General features: G+C 39.5%; 1 protein-coding gene across 1 annotated transcript in view; it reads right to left on the reverse strand.

Annotated features, from left to right (window-relative positions):
* The window catches only part of SYNE1 (spectrin repeat containing nuclear envelope protein 1), a 480,852-nt gene that overhangs the window by 171,206 nt on the left and 285,110 nt on the right, over nt 1-24,536 (reverse strand). The window contains 14 exon segments of the mRNA XM_030316617.2: nt 635-817; nt 1,121-1,243; nt 1,427-1,612; nt 5,599-5,736; nt 6,938-7,120; nt 7,789-7,941; nt 9,863-10,018; nt 10,601-10,766; nt 12,089-12,348; nt 13,113-13,331; nt 14,320-14,464; nt 14,655-14,992; nt 19,641-21,801; nt 24,182-24,447. Of these exon segments, the coding sequence (XP_030172477.1) occupies nt 635-817; nt 1,121-1,243; nt 1,427-1,612; nt 5,599-5,736; nt 6,938-7,120; nt 7,789-7,941; nt 9,863-10,018; nt 10,601-10,766; nt 12,089-12,348; nt 13,113-13,331; nt 14,320-14,464; nt 14,655-14,992; nt 19,641-21,801; nt 24,182-24,447 (4,677 nt within the window).

Below are 24,536 nucleotides of genomic sequence, written 5' to 3' on the forward strand. Positions count from 1 at the left end.
ATTACAAGATAATCCAAGGTGCAAGAATAGCTGACCAAGGAAACCCTTAGCTATTTAATGAGAACCTACGTAGGCAACTTTTGGATAAGGCAGGTGAAATATTAGTTGAAAGGGCATAGGAGGTGGGTAGCATCATTCCTTCCTCGTAAACGACTCTTCTCTTATTGGCTGAAGAGGCTGAGAGTCACACGGGGTTTGCTTTTCAGGCAAGAAAATGCCTTTACCGCATCAATAAGCTGAAATATGAAAAAAAAATCTGCAATCTATACTAGCAGTAAAGGCTTCTTACAAGGTGTTAGAGGATTCTCCGATGAATAATAAGAGATAAAAATATATAACTGAATATAAAATTAACTTGCATAAGTCATTCTTTACTAAAATATACTGCTACAAGATAGCTGTCACCAAAGGATGTTTTTTATAGAGCTTTCCCCGGGCTCTTGCGGGTGATCCAAATGATAGCATTTCATCTCCTTATTTTATATAACCACAACAATCTGTCAAATTTAACACTCTGGGTGTGTTTTGATGGCTGAGCCCACACAACGCTAAGAAAAGCAGCCCATGACTCATTCGCTGTGGCTCTGTGGGCGCGGGGACTGCGAGGGACGCTGGCGGGCACAGCCCCACGTGCCTGCATGATGTTGCACTGCTGGATAGCCGTGTGCTGCAATCGGCTGGCCTCTGCCTGCAGGTGCAAGGCACAATGGCAGAGCGGCAGGCTGGCGACCACATCGTCGGGGATCCGGAGGGCACTCTGGCAGATCTGCACGGCGTGGACCTTTGGCTTGAGTGACTCCATCTCAGATAGCAGATGCTGAAAGTACGGGTTCACATTTTATATGGTGCAAAAAATTTAAAATGTTTCTATCTGAATAGCTTCTTTCATAAGCAAGAGACATTTACTAAATGATAGCTCTGGCATACGTTATAAACATTTTCCAAGGAGATTTTCTTTAAGTAACGTGTAGAGTCCTAAGACTATAGCTGAGTTTAGAAGTCATTTTTCCCTCACTATCTTCTCTTTAAAAATAGGTAGATAGATAGATAGATAGATAGATAGATAGATAGATAGATAGATAGATTCCCCACTCACTTCCTCTGGATTATTCTTGCTTACCTGTCGATGCAAAAGTTGTTCCTTGAGACTAAGACGTCCGACTTCTGGGGAAGTCAGGGTTGTCTGGGCTTGCTCCAAAGCAACTTGTAAGTTTTTTAGCTCAGTTTCAAATTTTTTCATATCCTACAGAGTAAAAGCAGTATGAATGTCAATATAGAAGCCCTGGAAGTTCAAAGTCATGGGAGAAGAATAACCTCACAGCCAAGAAGGCATATCAGAGGCGAGTACTACATCTCCACTATGGACCCACCATTTTTTTTAAATGATAGACTTTCTAATTTAAGCTACTGTTATTATTAGTTTCACCTTGGCAGCATCTTGGAGATTCTGCAAACGAATTTTGATCGTCTGTCGTAGCTCCTCAGACTCCCGTCCCAGGTCTGCCACTTGCTGAGACATTTTTTCTGTGGAGTAGATGCTAGCAAGGCACTGTAATTTCTCAATCATTGCTTCCAGATTGCTGGGGATTTCTTCAGATTCTTCCAGCATGGTCTAGAGGGAATTGCCAATAGTCATGACATTGACAGGGAGGCAGAGGCGTACAGGTAACCAATCCGGTGTGGTGTAAGCCAGGAGACTAGGAGGGAGTGCCAGCTCTCAGTGCCCATGCACACCGTGTAGGTTCCATGTGTCTTCTTGTATCTAACCTTCCCAGCCCTGTGCCTACTCCCCACCTACGCTTCTCCTCATTTCACAGAAAAAGAAATCAAAGTTTAGGAACGGCCAACCATTTACTGAGGCCACATGTTGTTAAGTGTAGGACAGGCTCGTGTTCTGTCAACCACCCCAAGCTGCTCCCTGATGAGGGTCAGGACACGAGTATCTCAGGGATATCTGTGCTCTGACACATTAGGCCTTCTTGTCAGGATGTTGAGCTTACTTTTCCTCCTATTTACTCAAGAGATGCTTTCTAGCTCTCATATTCTATGTCTAAGATCTAAGACACTTATCGATCGAAGAAATGAAAACACAAGAGCATTACAAACAAACAAAAAAAAACTTTTGAACAGTTGCTTTAAATGAAACAAAGAGGGTAGAAGCTACTTGAGATTAGCAAGAGGAATAAAACACAGCCCTGGTCATTCTGGATAGTATCCTCCAGTGGGACTAATAATACACATGGATTGTTAACCACATAATGTGCATTATATGAGCAGAGTGAAAGAGAAGAAAGACTAGAGATGACGGAATATTACTTGCAGGAGGATTGGGAGGTGGAACAGCATAAGCAAAGGCACAGAGGTGAGTGAGCACAAAATGTTCAGTTCCCGGGATGTGCGATGTGTAAAGAAGAGAAATGGAAGCTGGGATATTATCCTTGAGCAACAGATCTTTAATTTCAAAATACAGTACAGTTTTTCCCTCACAAGGAAAGGGAATACTGAAAATCTAAAGAAGAAAATCAAATATTCCACAATATGGCAGAGGTAACTTTAAGAGATAACTGCTGTTACATTTAGGTATATATTTGGATAATTGAGATCATCATATACTATAATTTTCCATCTTTCTTTTCCACCTGACACGAGGAACACCTATATTCTCTCTGTTTACTGCTTTTGGCTAACCTTTGGGAGCTTTACCTAAGGTGGGCACGGGAGAACTCTCAAAAGAGTATCTACAGACTGAGTTCTCTCCTGAGCGTCTGTGGGATGTGTGGTGTCTGTCCTGTGTCCCCAATGCACTCAATCTGCCCAACTGCCCAAGTCAAAACACCTAGGAGCCCTCCTTGGCTGCTCCCTCTCTTCCACCCACATCCAAGAGTCTCCTCTCCAGAGTCCATAACTCTAGCTCAGTATTAGCCCTTGATTCTCTCTTCTCTCAACCTCTAAAGAGTCCTTGTCACTCTCTAGAATATCACTGCCACTGCCTTCCATCCTGTCTTACCTTCCTCAGTCTGTTTTCCACAGGCTGCTAACTCATCTTTCTTAAAATACAAGCCGGGATTTGTTGCTTGCCTACAGAATATCTGTCAGAGGCTTCACAGTGACTATAGGGTAAAGCCCAAGTTCTTAACAGGCCTTTCAATACTTTTCTTCTCTCTCTATTCTTCTCTCTCATGCCTCTTTCCAGCTTTCGTCCACACCTCTTCCCCGTACTACGCCCTCCACTGCACGGAACAGAGCACCCCTCACTCTTACAATTGGGATGTCCACATGTATTTTTGTTTAAAATGCATTTCAAGCAAGTAGGCAGCCTGTTGTTCAGGACTCAGCCCAGAATTACCTTTTCCTAAGAAGGCCTCCTTAAGCTTCCCCTAGACTCTGGGCAGTGTGGGCAGAGCACCCCCCTGTGGGCTCCATCAACACCTCGAACCCTCATTTCCTGCACTTATCACACTGTTGGCAATTGTCTAGATCTATCTTTTGTCTCCGTTATCAACTCCCTGGGGGCAAGGACAGGGAATATTCTTTGTTTTCTGAAGGCCTAACGAAATTCCTAGCTTTGGAAAGCATTCTATAAATATTTGCTGAAACAATAAGTGAATGCAAGACCTATTTAAAAACAAAAACAAAAACAAAACCCTTAATGGTCATTTTAGAGACTACATTATACTCCATTATATCTAAAAATTCATTCAGAAAAGTGACCTTGACCTTTAAGTTTGCTTTAAAATTCTACTATAGTTATTAATACTGTATATTTTCTACATTTTGGATTATGGAGTAGTAATGTTTTGATGTTCATGATACATTTTGCCGACTGTTTTTCAAAAAGATTTTAACAAGCAGCCATCAGTGTTTGAGAGCTCTCACTTCTTTAAATATGAACTTTATATAATCTTTAAATGGGGTTAATTTGATGGTTAAAGTGTTCTCTCTTTTCAATTTTCATTTCTAGATTTCTAATGAGGTTGAATATTTTTTCATTGTTTACAACCGATTGTATCTTGAGTCTTGTCAGTTAATATATGAGCATATCCTCAGGCAGAAGACAGGAGTGGTTTACTAAAGATTCCAGAAGAGTATAAAGATTGATGAGAAGAAAGATTATGTACACAGGGAAACGGGTTAGCATCTGTTAACACATTCCAAGGAGGAGAAAATAAGGCTTTGATCTAGAACCCTGCATACGGGAATGGAAAAGGGAATAGGAGTATAGATAGGAGTATACTGGGGCCCCTGGGTGGCTCAGTGGGTTAAGCGCCCAACTTCAGCTCAGGTATGATCTCACAGTTCGTGAGTTCAAGCCTCACATTGGGCAACTTGTTGTCAGCGCACAGTCTGCTTCAGATCCTCTGTTCCCCTCTCTCTCTCTGCCCCTCTCCCGCTTGCTCATGCGTGTTCTCTCCACCCCCCCCATAAATAATAAACATTAAAAATAAGGAGTATGCATAAATCGGAATAAAAGAGAGAGATCTAAAATACTTGAGGATATCCATGCAACTTAAGTACAAATCATTCTGTATTGTACCATAAACTAACTGGGCTATTAGATGTTTGTATCTAATTCAAGCTTAAGATAATAAAAGGATGAAATAATTTCCTGGATGATGTGACCAGAAGAAAACTTCAGGAAATGAAGTAACACAGCCACCATGTGATATGGATTCTTTGCTCTTTCCCAGCCGACCCCTACTTCCTGTGGAAAATCAGACAACTGAGACCAGGCAGAATGCTGAGAAGAATGAGGCACCCACGTGGCAGGTTGTGTGCTTGATATTTGCACGTATGTTAAACCATTTAATCTTCACGATAATTTTGCAATATAAATATCATTTACATCTCTATCTTACTGATGAGAAGACTGAATTCAGGGAAGCAGAGTAGTTTGCTCCAAATTCATAGCCCTAAATAGCAGAGCTTGGTTTTCAGATCAGTCTGAGTCTGGAGCCTATAATCTTTCCACACGTCATATCTCTTCATGGGGAAGAATTTCCCAGCACATCCCTACATATGATTGTTTCAAAGAAGCTGCAAAAAAAGACAGACCTATACAAAGGTGATTCTTTTGGGTCTTGGAGAAAGAAAAGTCTAGGGGAAAACTGAGTTAACATTTCCTATTTAAAAAAAAGTCTAGGGGCGCCTGGGTGGCGCAGTCGGTTAAGCGTCAGACTTCAGCCAGGTCACGATCTCGCGGTCCGTGAGTTTGAGCCCCGCGTCGGGCTCTGGGCTGATGGCTCAGAGCCTGGAGCCTGTTTCCGATTCTGTGTCTCCCTCTCTCTCTGCCCCTCCCCTGTTCATGCTCTGTCTCTCTCTGTCCCAAAAATAAATAAACGTTGAAAAAAAAATTAAAAAAAAAAAAAAAAGTCTAGGGGAGATAGAGGATATCTATTATTTATACAGTCTTATGAAATCTTATGGGTAGCCACTTTCTTTCAAACCATTGGACAAGCCATCAGGGCTACCTTAGCTTTCTTTTTATCTGGCACCTACAATAATTTTATGTCATGGCCCTCAACATTTTCTTTCAGGCCAGCCAGTTAAATCAAATTGCTCTCTTAGTCACTCTTTGAAAACGATTTTTCCCAAAGTTACCTGATGGAAAATGTATTGTTCTCGAAGTTGGTTGGCAGAATTCCATGCAATCTTTCCATGAACCAAGACTTTGGCTTTCTCAATCCACTTCAAGATGAATTCAAGCATTTCAGTGTATTCTTCTAAATGTGATGCTGCCTGAAAAAATCATTAACATTCAGATAACATATGTAAACTCTGCTTTGTGAGCTAGAAATTAGTCTTCTATTTCTCTTTAGATACAATAATCCTAGGGGTTGATTGTTATAACATCTGTGATATTTAAAGGTATCACAAACAATCATCTCCTTGTTGAAAATCTGTCAAGGGCTTCCCAGTGACTTTAGGATAAAATTCAAGTTCTTAATATGCTTGAATAATCTTTCTTTTAAAAATATGCTCTGTTTGGGGCGCCTGGGTGGCGCAGTCGGTTAAGCGTCCGACTTCAGCCAGGTCACGATCTCGCGGTCCATGAGTTCGAGCCCCGCGTCGGGCTCTGGGCTGATGGCTCAGAGCCTGGAGCCTGTTTCCGATTCTGTGTCTCCCTCTCTCTCTGCCCCTCCCCCGTTCATGCTCTGTCTCTCTCTGTCCCAAAAATAAATAAACGTTGAAAAAAAAATTAAAAAAAAAATATGCTCTGTTCTTATCCCTTGGTCATCTATCTAGTGCCTCTCTATCCCTCCTTCCATATTTATTCCACCTCCACTGATGAAGGAGGTGGTGGGGGGATTATAGCATGCCAGATTTCTGTACTGTAATTCATTAGTTGCCAATCTTGATTTAACTTGTCCCTGATTACAGAAAAAATACATAATTAATTTGTAAAGGCGAGTCTACAGTCAATAATTATGATGAATGTGTGACCTGAACTTACCTATCTACATATAGATATATCTATGTCTTATATCTTTATATATATTATTTACATGCACTATGTATTTTATTTCATATACATATATAAACATATATGTATACATATATATATATATACACACATATATATACACACACACACATATATCTATAACTTTAAGATAGTTGAATACACCCCAAACTGATTTTATAAAATATGTTCATGGATGAGTATTTATTTCACAAAGTGCTTTTCTAGTTTACAAAATATTCATTCCAAAAGTTCATCTATATGACCACCTTTGTCAATGAACTTCTCATATGGTTTGATATAAAACAAAGGCAAGTTTCCATGTAAATCTTAGGATACTAAACAGGTATGGTATGTAATAATCTACCCTTAAACCACCCTCATCATTGTCAATATTATCTTTTTATTTTTCAAAAGAAAAAGCAAACACTTAATTTCTACCTTAGAGGATTTTGATTCCTGACCTGGAAGACATACCTGACTGAGCTTGGAGAGCCGATTCTCAGCCTGTCTAATGGTCTGCTGGTGTAGTTCCATCAGTTTTCCTACCTTCTTGGCCAGTGGTTTACCCAGTTGGCCATTCTGTTCCGAGAATTTCTGTACTGCTGCATCTAGTTCCATTAATTTTAAATTACAGCCATCTAATTCCTCTCCTAGCACCTAGATGGTAATCCAAATAAAAGAACATTAGACTACAGAAATTTCTCCAGCTTTTCCAAGATCAAAGGGTGATATTTTAAATGTTTTTTGTAAATGCCAAGTATTATAAAGAATATTTCTACATGATCAAGTCATTTCTGTTTCTTCAGTTAGAAAGGCAGAGCAGATGTAAATTAAAAAAATAAAAAATTAAATTCAAAAAAAAAAAAAAAGGAAGGCAGAGCAGACAGGAGGTTTTGTTATGCTGGTGTTTATTTCCTATGAGGCTGAGTGAGAAGGCTAATGTTTCCTTCTGCCCCACCCCGAAAGGATTAGTCACTTAACTCATCAGCAGAGTGAGAGCACCACCAAGGTCATCCTTTATTTTGGAATTTATATATTTATATTCCCCAATAATTATTTGGTCTTTTGACACTCTTCCCTCTTCCCTGCATGTGCAGGTACATTTATTAATACAGCTCCATTGGAATGATGAGGTATATGATGTAAGTTATCTATGCTATTATCTGTATAATAGCATATATATGCTTTACTATCTGGTTTTACTGAAGCTTGCTAATCAAGAAAGTTTTTTTTTTTCTCTGTCTATATCCCCAAAATAAACTAACTCCAAAATATATGGAATTCATTCAGTAGCACCTCTTATATTTCCACTTCTCCTTCCTTACCTTTTGGTCGATCTTAGCTTGTTGTAAATTATCTGTCTTTGCTCTCAGCTTACTGAGGATAGTTGTGAGATCTTTGGCTATCTTCTGAATTTGCCGGCTGAATTCCTGGCTCATGGCCTTGCTCTGTTCAACTTCTCTTACTTTGTCCTGGATCTAAACAATCAGTGAGAACAACGAAACCAACCATGATTGAAACTGCATAATTGCTATTAAAAACCTCAATCTTAAGATGTTGACAAGAGACTCTTGAGTTGGTTAACGCCACTTTGGCATCGATGCACTTTGTCAGACCAGCCACATGCCGTTACTGGCTCTCATGGCTTTCCTGCGGCCTTGCTATTCACCACCCCTTACTGCTGCTGTTTCAGCAAAGGAACAAGCGTTGCATGTATAGTGAGCTACACATCAAATGTTTACAGAATACTCATTTTAGCTAGCAGTGTACACGGTAGAGCTTGAATCTCAGCTTCTCCATTTACTAACTTTGGAACACAAATTCTTTTAGGCCTTTGTCTCCATAAAATGGAAAACCCTTCCAGATAATTAGAAGCACCTGGATTTGTTTCCAAGCACCTTTTTTATAAGTAGATGTTGGTGATCTGCTAACTCTTTTTCCAACTTCCCAAGTACATCCCAATAATATATCAAAACAGTGTTAAGCATATCCAATAGAAAGAAAGGTGAAAAAGGAACAGTTAATGTTTACAAGTTTCTAATGATTTGATAACATTGATATTTCTGCCTATAATGAAATGCTTGAGAGAAAATGGTAAAGTAACATTTTCTTTATATAAGTGAAGGCTTTAAAAAATCACTTGAGTATAGAGGAAACACACCATTAAAATAATACTTTTTTTGGACTTGATTATTTTGAGTTGAGTGCCAATGTAAATGAAATGCATGAGGATAACTCTAATATAGAGAAAATTTATCCAGCGAGAAAGAAAACTTAAATTTAAACTTTTTCTTAAAAATCTGAACTTGCAAAGTCATCCTTCCCAGTAGACCTTCCAATGTCCAAGAAGAAAAACCAAACAGGTCAATTAAATACTTAAAACAGAAAATAACATTTTAGTTTATTTAGACATTTAGATGCAGGGGCATTGAGTTTTCATGAAATTTTTAAAACACTTTGCTTTATACATTAGAGGGTCCAAAAGATGTTGTGCACCTGTATGAATTTTATAATTTGCTGCGAGGGAATACTACTTTGCATTTCGTGTAGCACTTTAGAATTAGTGGGATACCTTCTCTCTGTCCTCTATTGACTGCTTTTACCTTAACTGTGGCGTTATGTCACCGAGGAGGTCCTAAAAAACCATTGTTTCCATACAGATGCACCCAAAGCCATTTTCACTATGTAAAAGTGTGCCCTCTTTTGGGGATCTATGATAGAAATGTCCCTCTGATCTCAGTCCTATGAATGACTATGTGTATCTCTTTGTCTAAAAAAAAAAAAAGAAAAAGAAAAAAAAAAAGAAAAGAAAAGAAAGAAAAAGCTATTTGTTTTAAAATTCATAGACATGGATTAGATTATGTGTCACACCTTTCTTTGGTTATTTAAAAGCTAGAGTTTATTTGATGGGCCTTCCTCTAGCGACATTATAGGATCCACCAACATGCATTTTGGGTAGTAACTTCTTCCCTGGCTCTACCTTATTTATTTATTTATTTATTTATTTATTTATTTATTTATTACTTTGATTTTCCCTTTCTCCAACTATCTTCACCTACTTAACTTACATCTTGCTGAACCCAAAATAACAGCTAGAAGTGTACCCGGCAGATCGTGGGTACTCAAGAATTTTTGTTGAGTACTTGAAATATATTTGTTTTAAAAAATTGTGTCTTTTTTTTTTTAAGAAAAAGGTGAACTAGGTAAGTTATTTTTATCGTATAACATTATTGTTCACAACTGTGATCATCCGACGTGCTTCTTGCCACCACAGAAGAACTCTAATTTAATATTGTTGTTTTATACGGAAGACATGATTATGAAGGCATGGAGACCTGGTTGTGAAAATCAAGAACTACAGAAGAATGGAAAGGCACGCTTCTGTGACCGTACGTGTACCTGATCATGGATAGTTCCTAGGTCCAGTGCCACCTCAGCTAACTGAAGGGAGAGTTCAGAAGGTAATATGGAATAAAGACCCAGGTACTTATTCTTCTGCTCTTCAGCCATTTTCTCAATGCTCTGTCGGTGATTTGTGGCTTCGGTTAGGAGAAGCTAAAGAAAAGATCAAAGTAAGAAACTTCTGGAAGCCTGATGACGAAATTCATTTTTCTGGGTACAGAGACAAGACTGTGTATTTTTCAACAATATATGAAGTGTGGAATTACAGAAACATCTTTAAAAACAAAATCAAACTATTCTTTAGTCTCTAGGGAGAAGCATGTCCCCTTTTTACGGAACAAAAGAAAGTTCCTTGAGATAATACTAAAAGCCTTATATATAGTGCATTTATGAAAAGTTTTAATTCAATACTCATTGAATATAAGCAAATCTCTTGGGGTACATGGGTGGCTCAGTTGGTTAAGCATCCAACTCTTGATTTTGGCTCAAGTCAGGCTCTCAAGGTTGATGAAACTGAGCCCTGCATCAAATTCTGTGTTGATGGCACAAAGTCTGCTTTGGATTCTCTCTCTTTCCCTCTCTGGTTGCCCCTCCCTGGCTCATGTGCTTACATGCACTCTCTCTCTCTCTCTCATAATAAATAAATAAACATTTTTTTTCAGCACAAATATATCTCATTAAAATCAGGACAGTATTTTTAAATGATGGGTATAGGGAATGAGGAGAGTTTTATACCTGAAGTTCTTCAAGTTGAGCATCTATTTCTATTGTTGGATTCCCCAAATATTCCTTTGTTTCCTGAACCCAAGATTTCACAGAATTGATTTGGGTCTCCACAACTTCTCGCTCCTTTAGCTCTTGCTTTACTACTTTTCCAGTATTCTTCACTTTTTCCTGCATGCTTTGGGAACATTAAAGGGAGAAACCAGAAGTGGATTTGAAATGAAAGGAAATCCCTAATCCATGACATCGTATTAGCAAAAGCAGACATAAAAAAAAAGTAAAGCCTCATATCTTTTTTGCATGTAAAGACACACCCTCAAGTTGTGAGATAACGTTCAGTAACGCTTAATTTTAGCTCAAATACAACAGAAGATTAGATGTCATGTGAAGTGAATGATTTATCCCTAGAAAGGTGAGAGGTGACACATTCCCAGGCCACTACAATGCAATGAATTTTCCTATCTAAAGTCAACTGGAGACTGTTTGATTCTTTACACCCTCTTTGGAAATCTACTCAAATGGTGCAGAATCATCAGCATTTAAAAGTAATGTGTAATTGGAACGTTTCTGGCTATTAGAGGCCAGTCTTTAAATAAAGTCTGAAGCTTTGGAAATTAGGCAATTAATAATGTTCAACATCCTTTTGAATTGACATAAGCTTGGCTAAAAAGTTAAATAAGTGAAATCAGATTACCCTGAATTCATTTGTAAGTACAAGAGGTGAATATAGGCTATGAATGAGTAACGTTAGTTAATATAGGATAAAATTATCTATTGACATTTCTTCTCTGGCTCAACAAGTGAATCAGGCTGATTATGCATCATTCAGATTAACTTTCTCTTTCCACTAAGTTCACTATTGGTAAATAGCTCTTACTTATCTGGACTTTGGTATTCTCCTTGCTCTGATCTCCCTGCCCTCCAACTTAGCCAATGAGTTACCAAGCCTGATAAAAATGCAGTTCTTGATAGCTCTCGACTGTTTACCTTTCAAGCTTCATTTCTCATGAATTGTCCCATCACCCAACAGCTCCTTCAAAGTGACACGCTCACTTCCAAGCTTTCTTACATACTCTTCCCCTGTTTGCAAAACCCTCCTCCCACTTCACTAGTTCTAGTGCGCTCAGTCTTCCGTGTAAGTACTCCTCCTGACAGGAAGCCTCCCTTGATTCCTCTCCTAGGGTAGCTTGCCCTTACCACTCTTTCCATGCTCTACCTAAACGCCTCTGTAGTTGTCTGTCTCTGCTGTTTGAGTGTAAACTTCATGAAGGTAGACACTGAATCTGTACAGCTCATCACTATGTTTCTAAATCCTACTAGTATATATTTGTCAGGAAAATGACTCAAGAGTTAAGAAAGCTGAAAAGCAGGGATGACGGGAATAGTTCTCCACGGTTCTCAGGCGGCATGATGGAGCATCCCCAGACTCTAATACCACACTTATCCCTTTGGGTCATGGCCAAGTTTAGTAAGAGAGAAGGAGAGCAGGTGTATAGTTACTTCAGGCACCGGTCTTGCATTGCCGTGATCTCCTGGACAGTGGGTGGCTCTTCTCCAGGAGGCTGCGGGACTCCGTCCTGAAGCATGCCCAGCGCTTGCTGTCGCAGCATGCCTAAAGCCAACTGCTGCTGTTCCAGTTCCAGAACGAGTGCATCATGATGGTCAAGAAGCGTTAAGAGCTCTGCTTTTGAGGCTTTCTCTGCTGAACCTCCCGGCAGTTTATCTTGCAGCTGATCAGTCGTTTCAGTGGCTTTTTTAACCTGATGACAGACGTATATACTATTAAGCTCAAAACTAAACTGAAAAGACAGACCAATTCCAATAAATGCCGTATTTGCCACTAGGGCACTGAAGCACTTAAAGATGATGGTATAAACTCTAAATTTCAGGGACCAAATGTGAACAACCTCCTTAACGTGGAAAGGAAGACCACCTCTTATTCTGGGTTTTAAAATTTAATCTCAAAATAATAGGGTGATCAGAGACTGAATAACAGAAAAGTTGTTTTGCTTTTTTTTAACGAAACAAATAAAAGAAAAATTCTTTCCAATATTTCTGTTAACATGAATATGTGCCTTGAGTCATTAAGGAAGATGTAGTTAAAAACACTGAAACCTACTTTAAAACACAAAAGGAATTAAATATAAGATTTGGGAAACGAGTTTAATTCTTGCTCATTTTCATGACAAAGACAAAGTATTTTATGCTTTTTCAGGGCCAGGTAAGAAGATTTCATTAAAAGCGTAGCAAATGGGGGCAACTGGACTTACATTCCTTTCAAAATTCAACTGCTTGGTTTTCTCGTTATAATAATCAGACCTCAACTCAGAATTAAATTGCACATTGCATGATGTATTTTGCTTCATAATTTGGTTTTCATGGCACTAAAACAGAGACTTAAAAAAAGAAAGGCTTGTTGCTTTTCATAAAGCCAATTTCAAAAAAAGGACAAAATGCTGCTTTTCAAACTACGTCGTCGTCAGCAAGGAAACAACTATTTGAACCCCTCAGTCATGGAAGTTACCTTATTGTTAAAGCTCGTCCACTCATCTACTGCATCTTCCAGTATCTTCTCCTGGTCCTGAGCCACAGCACGGAGACGGGTCCAGCGCTGCCAGACGGTTGTCATTGACCTGCTAATGGCTGCTTTGCTTGCGTCATTTCCGGTTTTTTCCAGTTGTGAAGTTTTGTCCTCAAGGGCCACAACTTTCTCATGGAAGGAGTTAACTACTGATGCTAAGGCCTGAGGTAGGGAGATGATAAGAGACATTATGAGCAGAGATTGATTTTTCAAAAGTTCTGCGGATTTCAGCAAATCCCCAAATTACCTGCAAAAGGAAATGTTCCCACATATATTTATTTTCCTCTGGTAACTCTTACTTTTACACTTAAGTTTTAATTGACTTAGCCTTGAATTCTTTATTATTTTTAAAAAATTTTTTTTGAACATTTATTTATTTTTGAGACAGAGAGAGACAGAGCATGAACAGGGGAGGGGCAGAGAGAGAGAGGGAGACACAGAATCGGAAGCAGGCTCCAGGCTCTGAGTCATCAGCCCAGAGCCCGACGCGGGGCTCGAACTCACGGACCGCGAGATCGTGACTTGAGCTGAAGTCGGACGCTTAACCAACTGAGCCACCCAGGAGCCCCTAGACTTGAATTCTTTAAAGAGGTAAGGTGAATTTGTGTCTTTATTAAAAATTGATATATTAAAATATTTTATTTATTTGTTAAAAAGAAAAGTTTATTTGCTACTTGACATAACATTCTCCCAATTTCAGAAGGCAGCAAAAATATAAGTGAACTGAATTTGATATTTAAGTATATTATATTCCACCTGATACTGCTGTGATATAGGAGTGAGACTCAGTTATTAATGTCTGAATGTTATTTGAATTTATCTATATTATTACCAAAATGTATTTACAGAAATTTATTATGTGCCACATCTTATCAGAAGCAAATTTCTCTGAAGGTCTTTTTATAAACCTAGCTATGCATTTCAACAGGAATCCTTAAAAGGCGATAGCATTTAATTAAGTTCAAAAAGCTATGGAATGTGGCTAAATGAATCCTTTTCATATTTAACATTCTTCTCATATTTAAATACATCCAGGTGGAAATGAAAATTTATTGACCTGTTTCTAAAACTCTCATATGATAATGAGAGTTTACAATTACAATTACAATTACAATCACAACAAAAGGACATTTCAAACAACAATACTAACCTTGTGTTCCGACAACTTTTCTTCTGCTTCATGACTGGAAGAAGTCTTCAGTAAAGAAAACTCAGACAATTTCTTTTCTGCCTCATTCATCAATTCGATAACCTCTTCCCTTGCTTTCTGATAACTCTGCCATTGATCTGCACATCTTGAAAAAAAGTCAGAGAAAAGCCAGTAAGCAACATAAACTCACACATTTCTATGCAGAGCTCTGATGTCAGTATGCCTAATGACACTTAAGAAGAAGGAATTTAGGTGCTAATGTACATCGTTGGTATATTCTTTTCCATGTGAAACTTCATTTCACTGAAATATAAAGACTAAAACAACTCTAATACCTCTGCAAGAGATCTAATTGGGCATGTGAGTCCTGTATTATCCTCTGGCTCTTCTCTTCCAGGGAAGCCATTTTCTGTGCTAGGTGCTCTTTTCCAGTTGGCTTGATGAGTGGGTCCAGGCTGGCTACCAGGTGCTGGAGCTCCTCCAGATTACTATGGAACTGATCTTCTGTACTAAAAAATTCCACGTGGCTTTTGAGATTTTCCTCTACGCTCTCCACATCTAGGCCATTGCCTGCCAGTTGTAACATTTCATGAGCATCCTCAAGCCAGTCGTTAGCTGCTTGAAATACTTGATAGTACCTCTGACATTGACTATATATTTGGGTCAAGGCAGCCTGAAAGACAGTAATTGCAAACACAGTCAACTCTCAATTGCAATGTATTTGCCATAAATAGTTTAATTTTTTCCATTCCTTTTCCAGTCCTCAGTCAAGTGGATACATGTGTACAAATGAATTGATACGTTGGTGGATTTTGTGAGGCGGGGGTGGCTGCGATTCATTATTATCTTTTTTTTTCCTTCTGCTATTCTTATTAAGATTTTATTATGGCAGGGGCGCCTGGGTGGCGCAGTCGGTTAAGCGTCCGACTTCAGCTAGGTCACGATCTCGCGGTCCGTGAGTTCGAGCCCCGCGTCGGGCTCTGGGCTGATGGCTCAGAGCCTGGAGCCTGTTTCCAATTCTGTGTCTCCCTCTCTCTGCCCCTCCCCCGTTCATGCTCTGTCTCTCTCTGTCCCAAAAAAATAAATAAACGTTGAAAAAAAAAATTAAAAAAAAAAAAAAAAGATTTTATTATGGCAGTTAAAATAAATAAACAAGGCCAGAACTGGAATAGAAATTTATTGGGGCGCCTGGGTGGCTGAGTCGGTTAAGAGTCCGACTTCGACTCAGGTCATGGTCTCACGGTCCGTGAGTTCGAGCCCCGCATCGGGCTCTGTGCTGACGGCTCAGAGCCTGGAGCCTGTTTCGGATTCTGTGTCTCCCTCTCTCTCTGACCCTCCCCCCGTTCATGCTCTGTCTCTCTGTCTCAAAAATAAAACTAAAAAAACGTTAAAAAAAAAGAAATGTATTAGTGGTATCTTGACTATATCTGAAACTTCTCTCTCTTGTAAAAATATATATGCTTTGAAAGATGTGACAGATTGAATATTCACCAAAGTGAGATAATACCCCACTTGGCTGGAAGTATAATAACAACCACTATGGAAAGCAGTATGGAAGTTCCTAAAGAAACTACAAATAGAACCACCATATAATCTAGCAATCCCACTTCCGGGTGTTTATCCAAAGGAAATGAAATCATTATCTCAAAAAGATATCTGTACTCCCATGTCGAGAGAAGCATTTTTCACTAGGCAAGGTAGGGAAACAACCTAAGTGTTCATTCACTAATGAATGGCTATAGAAAATGTGATACACAAAAATAAACTAAAAATGGATTAGAGACCTGGGTGTGAGACCTAAAACCATATAACTCCAAGAAGAAAATATAGGCAGTAATTTCTTTGACATTGGCTTTGGCAACATTTTTCTAGATATGTCTCCTCAGGCAAAGGAAACGAAAACAAAAATATGCTGTTGGGACTGCACCAAAATAAAAAGCTTTTACAAAACAAAGGAAACGATCAACAAAACACAAAGGCAACCTACTGAATGGAAGATATTCATAAGTGATATATCCAACTAGGGGCTAATAGCCAAAATATATTTTAAAAACTTAAACAACTCAACACCAACACACACACAAATAATCCAATTAAAATGGGCAGAGGACCTGAATAGACATATTTCCAAAGAAAACATCCAGATGACCAACAGACACATGAAAAGATGATCAACATCACTAATCATCTGGGAACTGCAAATGAAAACCACAATGAGATATCACCTTACACTTGTCAGAATGACTAGCATCAAAAAGACAAGAAATAGCAAGTGTTACCAAGGACTTAGAAAAAGAGGAACCTTCATGCACTGTTGGTGGGGAATGTATACTGGTGCAGCCACTGTGGAAAACAGTGTGGAAGTTCCTCAAGAAGTTAAAAATAGAAATGCCATACAATCCAGTAATTCCACTACTGAATATTAACCCAGAGAAAATGAAAACACTGACTCAAGAGATATATGCACTCGTATGTTTATAGCAGCAGTATTTACAGTAGCCAAGATATGGAAGCTACCCATAGATGATAAATTCATCTATCAGCAGATGAATGGATAAGGAGCTGTGGTACATATACACAATGGAATACTACCCAGCCGTAAAAACAAAAGGAGATGTTGCCATTTGCGACCACATGGATGGAGCTAGAGGGTATTAGACTAAGTGAAATAAGTCAGACAAAGACAAATACCACATGATTTCACTTATATGTAGAATCAAAAACCAAAACAAATGAAAAAACAAACAAAAAGCAGAAACACACCCCTAAATACAGAGAATAAAATGATGGTTGTCAGAGAGGTGAGCAGGGGGGATGGGCAAAACGAGTGAAGGAGAGTGCAAGGTACAAGCTCTCAGTTACGGAATGAGTAAGTCGTGGGGATGAAAGGTAAAAAGCTTAGGGAATATAGCCAGTGGTGTTGTAATAGTGTTGAATGCTGACAGAGGGTAACTACATTCATGGTGAGCATAGCATGATATATAGTCTTGTCAAATTACTATGTTGTATACCTGAAACTAATGTAATGTGTATCGACCATACTTCAACTACAAAAAAGAAAAGAAAACATGTATTATGAACATTATTTTAAAAACAAGGAAATCCTGTCATTTGAGAAAACATGGATGAACCTGGGAGGTATAATGCTAAGCAAAATAAGCCAGACGGAAGAGAAACAAATACCACATGGTCTCACTGACATGTGGAATCTAAAGGAAAAAAAAAAAGTTGAAATCATAGAAATTAAGCAGACAAGTAGTTGCTGGGGGGTTGGGGGATGAAAAAAAATAGGGGACGTTGGTAAGATGGTGTACATTTTTAGTTTTAAGTTGAATGAGGTCTGAGGATCTAATGTGTAACATGGTGACGACAGTGGACAACACTGGATTGTTCATTGAAATTTGCTAAGACATTAGGAATTAAATGTTCTCACCAAAACAAAAAGGTGAGGTGCGGGATATATTAAGTCACTCAATGGGGGAAATTTTTATACAATGTTTACATATCTCAAACCATTACATTATATACTTTAAATATCTTACAGTTTTATTTGTCAGTTAACCTTCAATAAAAATGGGGGTGGGGAGAAGGAAGTACAATAACACCAAATGTCCAAACTAGCATTCACCACACTAAATAGCAATTTCTGGAAGTAAAATAGTGGCCCATAAGTCTTGAATAGAGACTGAAACAGAAAAGTTTAAGAATGGAAAGCGGACCCCATAAAATGAAATCCATTCAAATCCAGAAGGAAAGGAAACATTGTAACCAGCCAGCTGTGACTGAACAAGACAAGCCATCATTGTATAAGCAGACACAGAAAGTACATACAAGATTGGCACTTAAGAAGGAAAGAATGTGTATGGACAAGCAAAGAATCAATGGCGGAGATTAGAAATGCCCCTGGAACCACAACCTTTAGTTAATGGGCCAAGATAATCAATTAAGACTATCAATCACAAGATCACCTTAACAGATTCGAGATTTTGGTTCAAAAATCATCAGATCAACAGATGCAAGCTTATAGAACAGATGTTTCTCGAGAATGAAAACTCCAGGTAACTTCTGTCCTGATTCTTCACTCTAGGTTAAATGCTCTATAGCTATAGCTATAGGGAAATTAAAAAAAAAAAAAAATTAACAATGACCTTGAATCTACATGAAAGGGAAAAAATACACTAAATAGACTATAGTTTGAGAAGTCAGAACTTTAGCTGATGACGTTTAGTAAGATTTTACCCAAATGTTAAAATTAAAAAAAAAAAATCTATTTAGTGTTAACCTTAATGTATGTGGAAAATAAAGTTACGTGATAGCTAAGATTCACTGCGGGCTATTTCTGTCTACACCAGGCCCTATGCAGAGAATAGAAGTCCAAGAGGGAAATATCATTATCCCTCTTCCCCGGAGCAGAAACTAAGATTTAAGGGATGTAAGTAATTTGCCCAAGATGAAGTAACTGAGATTAAAACTCAGGTGTGCTTTACCCTAAAATTTTAGCTATTATGTTACCCTAAAGAAAATCATCTTTTACTTAAATGGCTGGCTGAAATCCCATAGAATCAGGGGCTGAGGACAGATGTGGGAGAGAAAAAAAAAAAAAAAAAAGGTCCAAAGGATAAGTCAGAACAGAATAGTCTGGGAGCTCTTATATCTCTTATTTTTGAACACACAGAATTTGCGGGCCCCAGAACAAGGGGCAATTGGGAGGTCAAACTGAGAAGTTCTGTGCATACTCCCATTTCTTTGTTATCCCCAAATAAAGTCATGATGAACCTTCGAGGCTTGCTTTTGCTGTGCCGCAGGGAAGGAAGAGCAGAGGAGGAAAGGGTGAAGAGATGAGGCAATTGGTGAGAGACCCCACGAGAAACGTGGCTCGGCATGGGGTCAGGACTGCATGCTCTCTATAATGCCTCCAGCGCTAATCTTAGACATACCAGGCTTCAGATTGTTTAACAAAGGCATCTCTACTTATTCATTGCTAATTAATTTTAGTATGAGTGTACTCATACGTGATTATATTATTATATTAATATGATTATATTAGTGCTATCTTGTATCGTCTCTTCTAAAGGTGAGAGACAACTGAGGTACGTGTTATAACTAAGGAAAAGTCAATATGGAATCCCGTGAGATTAATATCAGGCACCTAAACAATCAGGACCTTTTTAAAAGTCAGGTTGAAGATGACTCACTATAGTATCAAAAAAGAACTCCGGAACGAAGCGATTTTAACCCAAAATAAAAACCAAGGAATTTCTCACAACTGTTTACAAATAAGCAGAGTGGAAAACAGGACGAGAAGGCCCTAGTAAACCAACCTGTCTGGTGCGTAAAGCTTCCTGAACGTCTCCGTCCAGCTCTGAGAGCTCAGCAAGAGTGTGCTGAAAATCTGCAGAAAGGAGCTCTTTGGCTTTCGTGAATTTCTCCTTCTCCTTGTTACTCAGGGCATTCATGATTCTCAGGCTGGACTGGACCTCTTCCTGATGAATCTGGGTCTTTCTGATCTCCTCCTGGATGTCCTGGAGGCTCAGGTCCAGGCACACCGGCCCCCTTAGCTCTGCCTTCACGCTCCTCAGCCAGTCCAGGGAGCGGCTCAGCTCTGTCTGGAAGTCTATGCTCTGCACCATGCGGCTCTCACACTCCGTCACCGTTGCGCCAATGGCAGAAGTCAAGACTTTTAACTCCTCTTGCCAGGACTGGATCTGCTGCTTGGCTTTCTCATAAGCCGAGGGGTCAAGGTGTGGAACCAGATCTTCAAGATGCACGGTCACTCGTTTTAGCACGATTCCTGAATCCTGAAGGCTTCCCGCCAGCGAGTGATAGATTTTGAGCTTCTCCTCTGCGGGAAGCGTCTCCTCATTCACTTTGGACTGTTCCGTTTTCACAGCCTGCAGTTGTTTTTCTAGCTGGTGGCACATCTTCTCATGCTCTTGATAGGCACTGGAGACGTCTTCCAGTAAGCCAACCCTTTGTTCCGTTTGTCGCTTCAGCCTGTGGTACAAGGTGACGAGGTGCAGCATCTTGTCTGGCTGCCAAGGCTGTCCTGTACTTCTAAAACTTTCTTTCTTTTGGTTCAGCTCATCCACCGCTTCCCCGAGGCGGGCCACCTCTCCCAACAGGGCTCGGCAGCCTTCCTGAAGAGACACGGCCTCTTCAACTCTCAGGTCAGTGGGGACTTTGCTCATCTTTAAGAACTGGTCCTCAAGTTCACTCAGAGACTGGGTTGTCAACTCGATCAAGGAAGCGTACTCTTTCCGAGCAAGAATTGTTTCTTGGACTTTATAGAACTTGTCTTTAGCCAAGGCAACGATTACATTAAATTGCAGGGGAAGAGCATTTAGCTTTTCATTGAGGTAGGAATGATCGACTTCATTCAGCGATGGCAATATGGCCTGCCCAGTTCTCTGCAGCGTAAGTAGGAGATTTTCATATTCTGGAGATTGTTCAAGAATGTGTTGGTATTTGGCCAGTTGGGCATGCAGCTCAGCGCTCTCATTCATTAGGTTGATTTCAGGAAATGTAATAATATCTGCTTGTTTTAGCCAGTGACAGGCTTTATCAAAATCTTCCTTAAAATGTTTCCTAGAAACCAAACTTTTCTCTAGTTCTTGGAGCCGATGGCTACACTTTTGTAAAACGGTGTCATAGACACTCTGTAATTCCTGAAGCTTACCCAGTACTTCACTCTTTTCCTGCTCTGTGGCTCCTTTCATTAATTCACGACCCTGAGCCCAAAGTCCAGTGACCTCGTTTTGGTACGTCTTGAGGCTGGCTTGCGCACTCTTGCATGTTTTGACTTGTTTGCTCACATCATCCGGTAACAGGCAGATGTGTTCACGGAACATTATCTTTCGCTCATGTTGTTGAATTTGGCTGGTTGCCTGGAACACCGCCATGAGGAACTGGGTTTTCTCGGACAAGGCCTTGTTTAAGTACTTTCGTCTCTGGCCCACTAAGTCACTGAGGCAATTCACGTGTCTCTGTGCATCAGAAAGGGCTTTCTGGATGATCTGCCGCTCATTTAGGCCAAGGTCAGCCATCACCCTGTCAGCGTCCTTTATGAGCGATTTCAGGAGCATCTGTTTGGTCTCCAGTTCACTGCAGATGGCGAGGTGGTCCATGAGGAGGTTCTGGGCCATATCGGGTGGGGGGCTCTGCTTAAGGGCCTCAGCGATGTTGGGCTGCTGTTCTTCTGCCCACTCCATTAGTTCCTGAAACCTGGACCGCACCACATTTAACTCCTCCAGGTTGGTGACTGACGCTTGGAGTTTCCTTTTAACGAGGTCCTCAAGCTGAAACCAGCGTTGTTCGAGGTGACTTGTCTGTTCTTTGACTAATTCTTTGTCATCTAAATTCAGATGTTCTATCATTTTTTGCTTTTGATCTTTCAGATCCTCCACAGCCTGCTTTCTCTCCTGCAGTGCGAGCGCTAACTTTTTCAAAGCTTCTAGGTGGACGGCTGTACTCTCTGCATCGGACCTGTCAGTACATTGAAAGATACAAAGACAAATTAGTTTCAGTGAATATCTATGGTCGTTCCTACCATGTTAAATTACACTTCAACATTTTCTTTAAGTGGGTGTTCTTAGCTTACAGCAGCTCAGTTCACGGTTTATTGAAGAGGTTCTGTGATTATTATGGAATATAAGACCCATATATTTCTTCTCGGGACTGCCTTCGCTGCATCCCAAAGCGTTTGGATTGTTGTATTTTCATTTTCATTTGTTTCCATATATTTTCTTAATTTCTTCTCTAATTGCCTGGTTGACCCATTCATTCTTTAGTAGGGTGTTCTTTAACCTCCATGCTTTTGGAGGTTTTCCAGACTTTTTCCTGTGGTTGATTTCAAGTTTCATAGCATTGTGGTCTGAAAGTGTGCATGGTATGATCTCAATTCTTTTATACTTATGAAGGGCTGTTTTGTGACCCAGTATGTGATCTACCTTGGAGAATGTTCCATGTGCACTGGAGAAGAAAGTATACTCTGTTGCTTTGGGATGCAGAGTTCTAAATATATCTGTCAAGTCCATCTGATCCAATGTCTCATATATTTCTATATCAGAAGCTGCACCAAAACAAGTTGCCTAGATACTTCTCTGTGCTTCTTCTTCAGGCTAATGCTGCCCTCCCATCACATCTGACCTGAACTTTTAGCTTCTACCTCTGGCTCTCATCAGTTGAACACGATCTGCATATTAACAACATCCCCGGATGATTTGTGTAAACACTAAATATTGACTAGCACTGATCTGCATTTTTTTGAGAGAGAGAGAGAGAGAGAGAGAGAGAGAGAGAGAGAGAGAAAGAATGAACAGGGGAGAGGCAGAGAGAATGGGAGAGAGAGAATCCTAAGCAGGCTCCACGTTGAGCCCCAACACGGGGCTTAATCTCATGACCTGAACCAAAATCAAGAGTCAGACACTTAACTGAGCCACCCAAGCACACCAATCTACTGCATTCTTAAAAGAAATGAATAAGTCATTCATGAATTATATGCTCTCCTATGAGAAGAAGCTCCAACAATAAAGCACTAGATAGTTTAATCTGTAAGATATAACCAATAACTCTAATAGCTACTCATCTATGTACTTAGATATTGTTTGCTTGTCATCAGGAATCTTTAAAAGTAAGTGTGAAATGTAAAGAACTCTCAACCCTTTGACTACAAAACACATGTGATAAAAGAAATCTTGTAAGTCTCTTTCAATTACAAAACAATGAGTTCTGAAGCATAAAGAACAGGGCTGGGACGTAGGATGATGAGTTCTGTTTGGGACTTAGGAAGTCTGAGGTACCTGTGTCAACCAGATGGAGGAGCCTATTATAAACCCAAATCAAGGGTTTTTACTGATACTGGCTGGATTTGTCTCAAAGACTTGTAGAATGCTGAGCATCAAGGAAAGGTAAACAAATCAGAAAATAGTGTACCTCCTTCCAGAAAAAGCACTATAATTTATATCTAGAATAATGTTTTTAGGGGCACCTGGGTAGCTCAGTCGGTTAAGCGTCTGACTTTGGCTCAGGTCATGATCTCGCAGTTCGTGAGTTCGAGCCCTGTGTCAGGTTCTGTGCTGACAGCCCAGAGCCTAGAGCCTGCTTTGGATTCTGTGTCTCGCTCTCTCTCTGCCCCTCTCCCGCTTGTGCTCTGTTTCACTCTCTCTCAAAAATAAATAACGTTAAAAAATTTTTTAGAATAATGTTTTTAGTTTTAATTGCTACAAATTAATAAATCTAGGCAGAAGAAGTGTGGATTTTAACAATTACAGTGATCAGAAGTTTATATATGATGACCCAGTATATGTGGGGAAGAAGGAAATCCTTTTCAAACAAGGTAAGAGGGGTTCAATTGCTACAAAATCACAAAGGACACACATTGATTGAATTTGGATTGTTCACTAATTTCTAGAATTCCAAAAGTACAAGGAAACTTGACTGAATTATATAGTATGTAACACTTTACAGAAATGATAAGAAACCTATGGAATACAGAGAGTCAAGAAGGATTCATTTCATGAATTGATGATAGTCTCATAGCTGATAATTAAACAAAACTACACATATTCTTGGGATATTCTTTGAAGTCACCGTGTAATAGTGTTTGGAATGTCTCTTCAGGTCACGGCAGAAAATGGGGCTTTTTTTCAAACATCTTCCTTTTAGTCACTGGTTACATTAACACCGAGTGAGGCAAACCATGACTCTGTATCCACAGGACAACATGAGGTTCTTAATAATGTTTCATCAGTATTTACAACGACAGACAATAGGATGTTTAAATTGTAAGACATTTTTGATTTTTATAAAAAGGAGGACATTTCTGGCTTAGCGTTTTGGTGAGCCGCTAGAGAAATGCTGTTACCTGGCTAAGTTATCCCATTCTGTAGTGAATTTTTCTAAGAACTCTTCAACAACATTCATACGGTCATGGTAATCTCTTGTTCTCTGAAGATCTTCTTCCCTTTGCAAGCACAGACTGTTAGCCTGACGGCACAGATCTAACCACTGGTCATTTAAATGGCTTATTTCCTTGTGTTCAGGAGACTCCTGCTTCTTGGTCAACTTATTCACCCTTTCTGTAATCGCGGTCACTGATGCTTGCTTACACTGTAGCTTCTTAACAAAATCCTGAAGGATAACAACAACAAAATAGATTAGATGTAATAAGCCTCCCATGCCCCCAATAAACACAGAGTGAGACAGAGACATACTATTTG

The sequence above is a fragment of the Lynx canadensis genome, chromosome B2 (genome assembly GCF_007474595.2).
Source record: "Lynx canadensis isolate LIC74 chromosome B2, mLynCan4.pri.v2, whole genome shotgun sequence".
NCBI lineage: Eukaryota > Metazoa > Chordata > Mammalia > Carnivora > Felidae > Lynx > Lynx canadensis.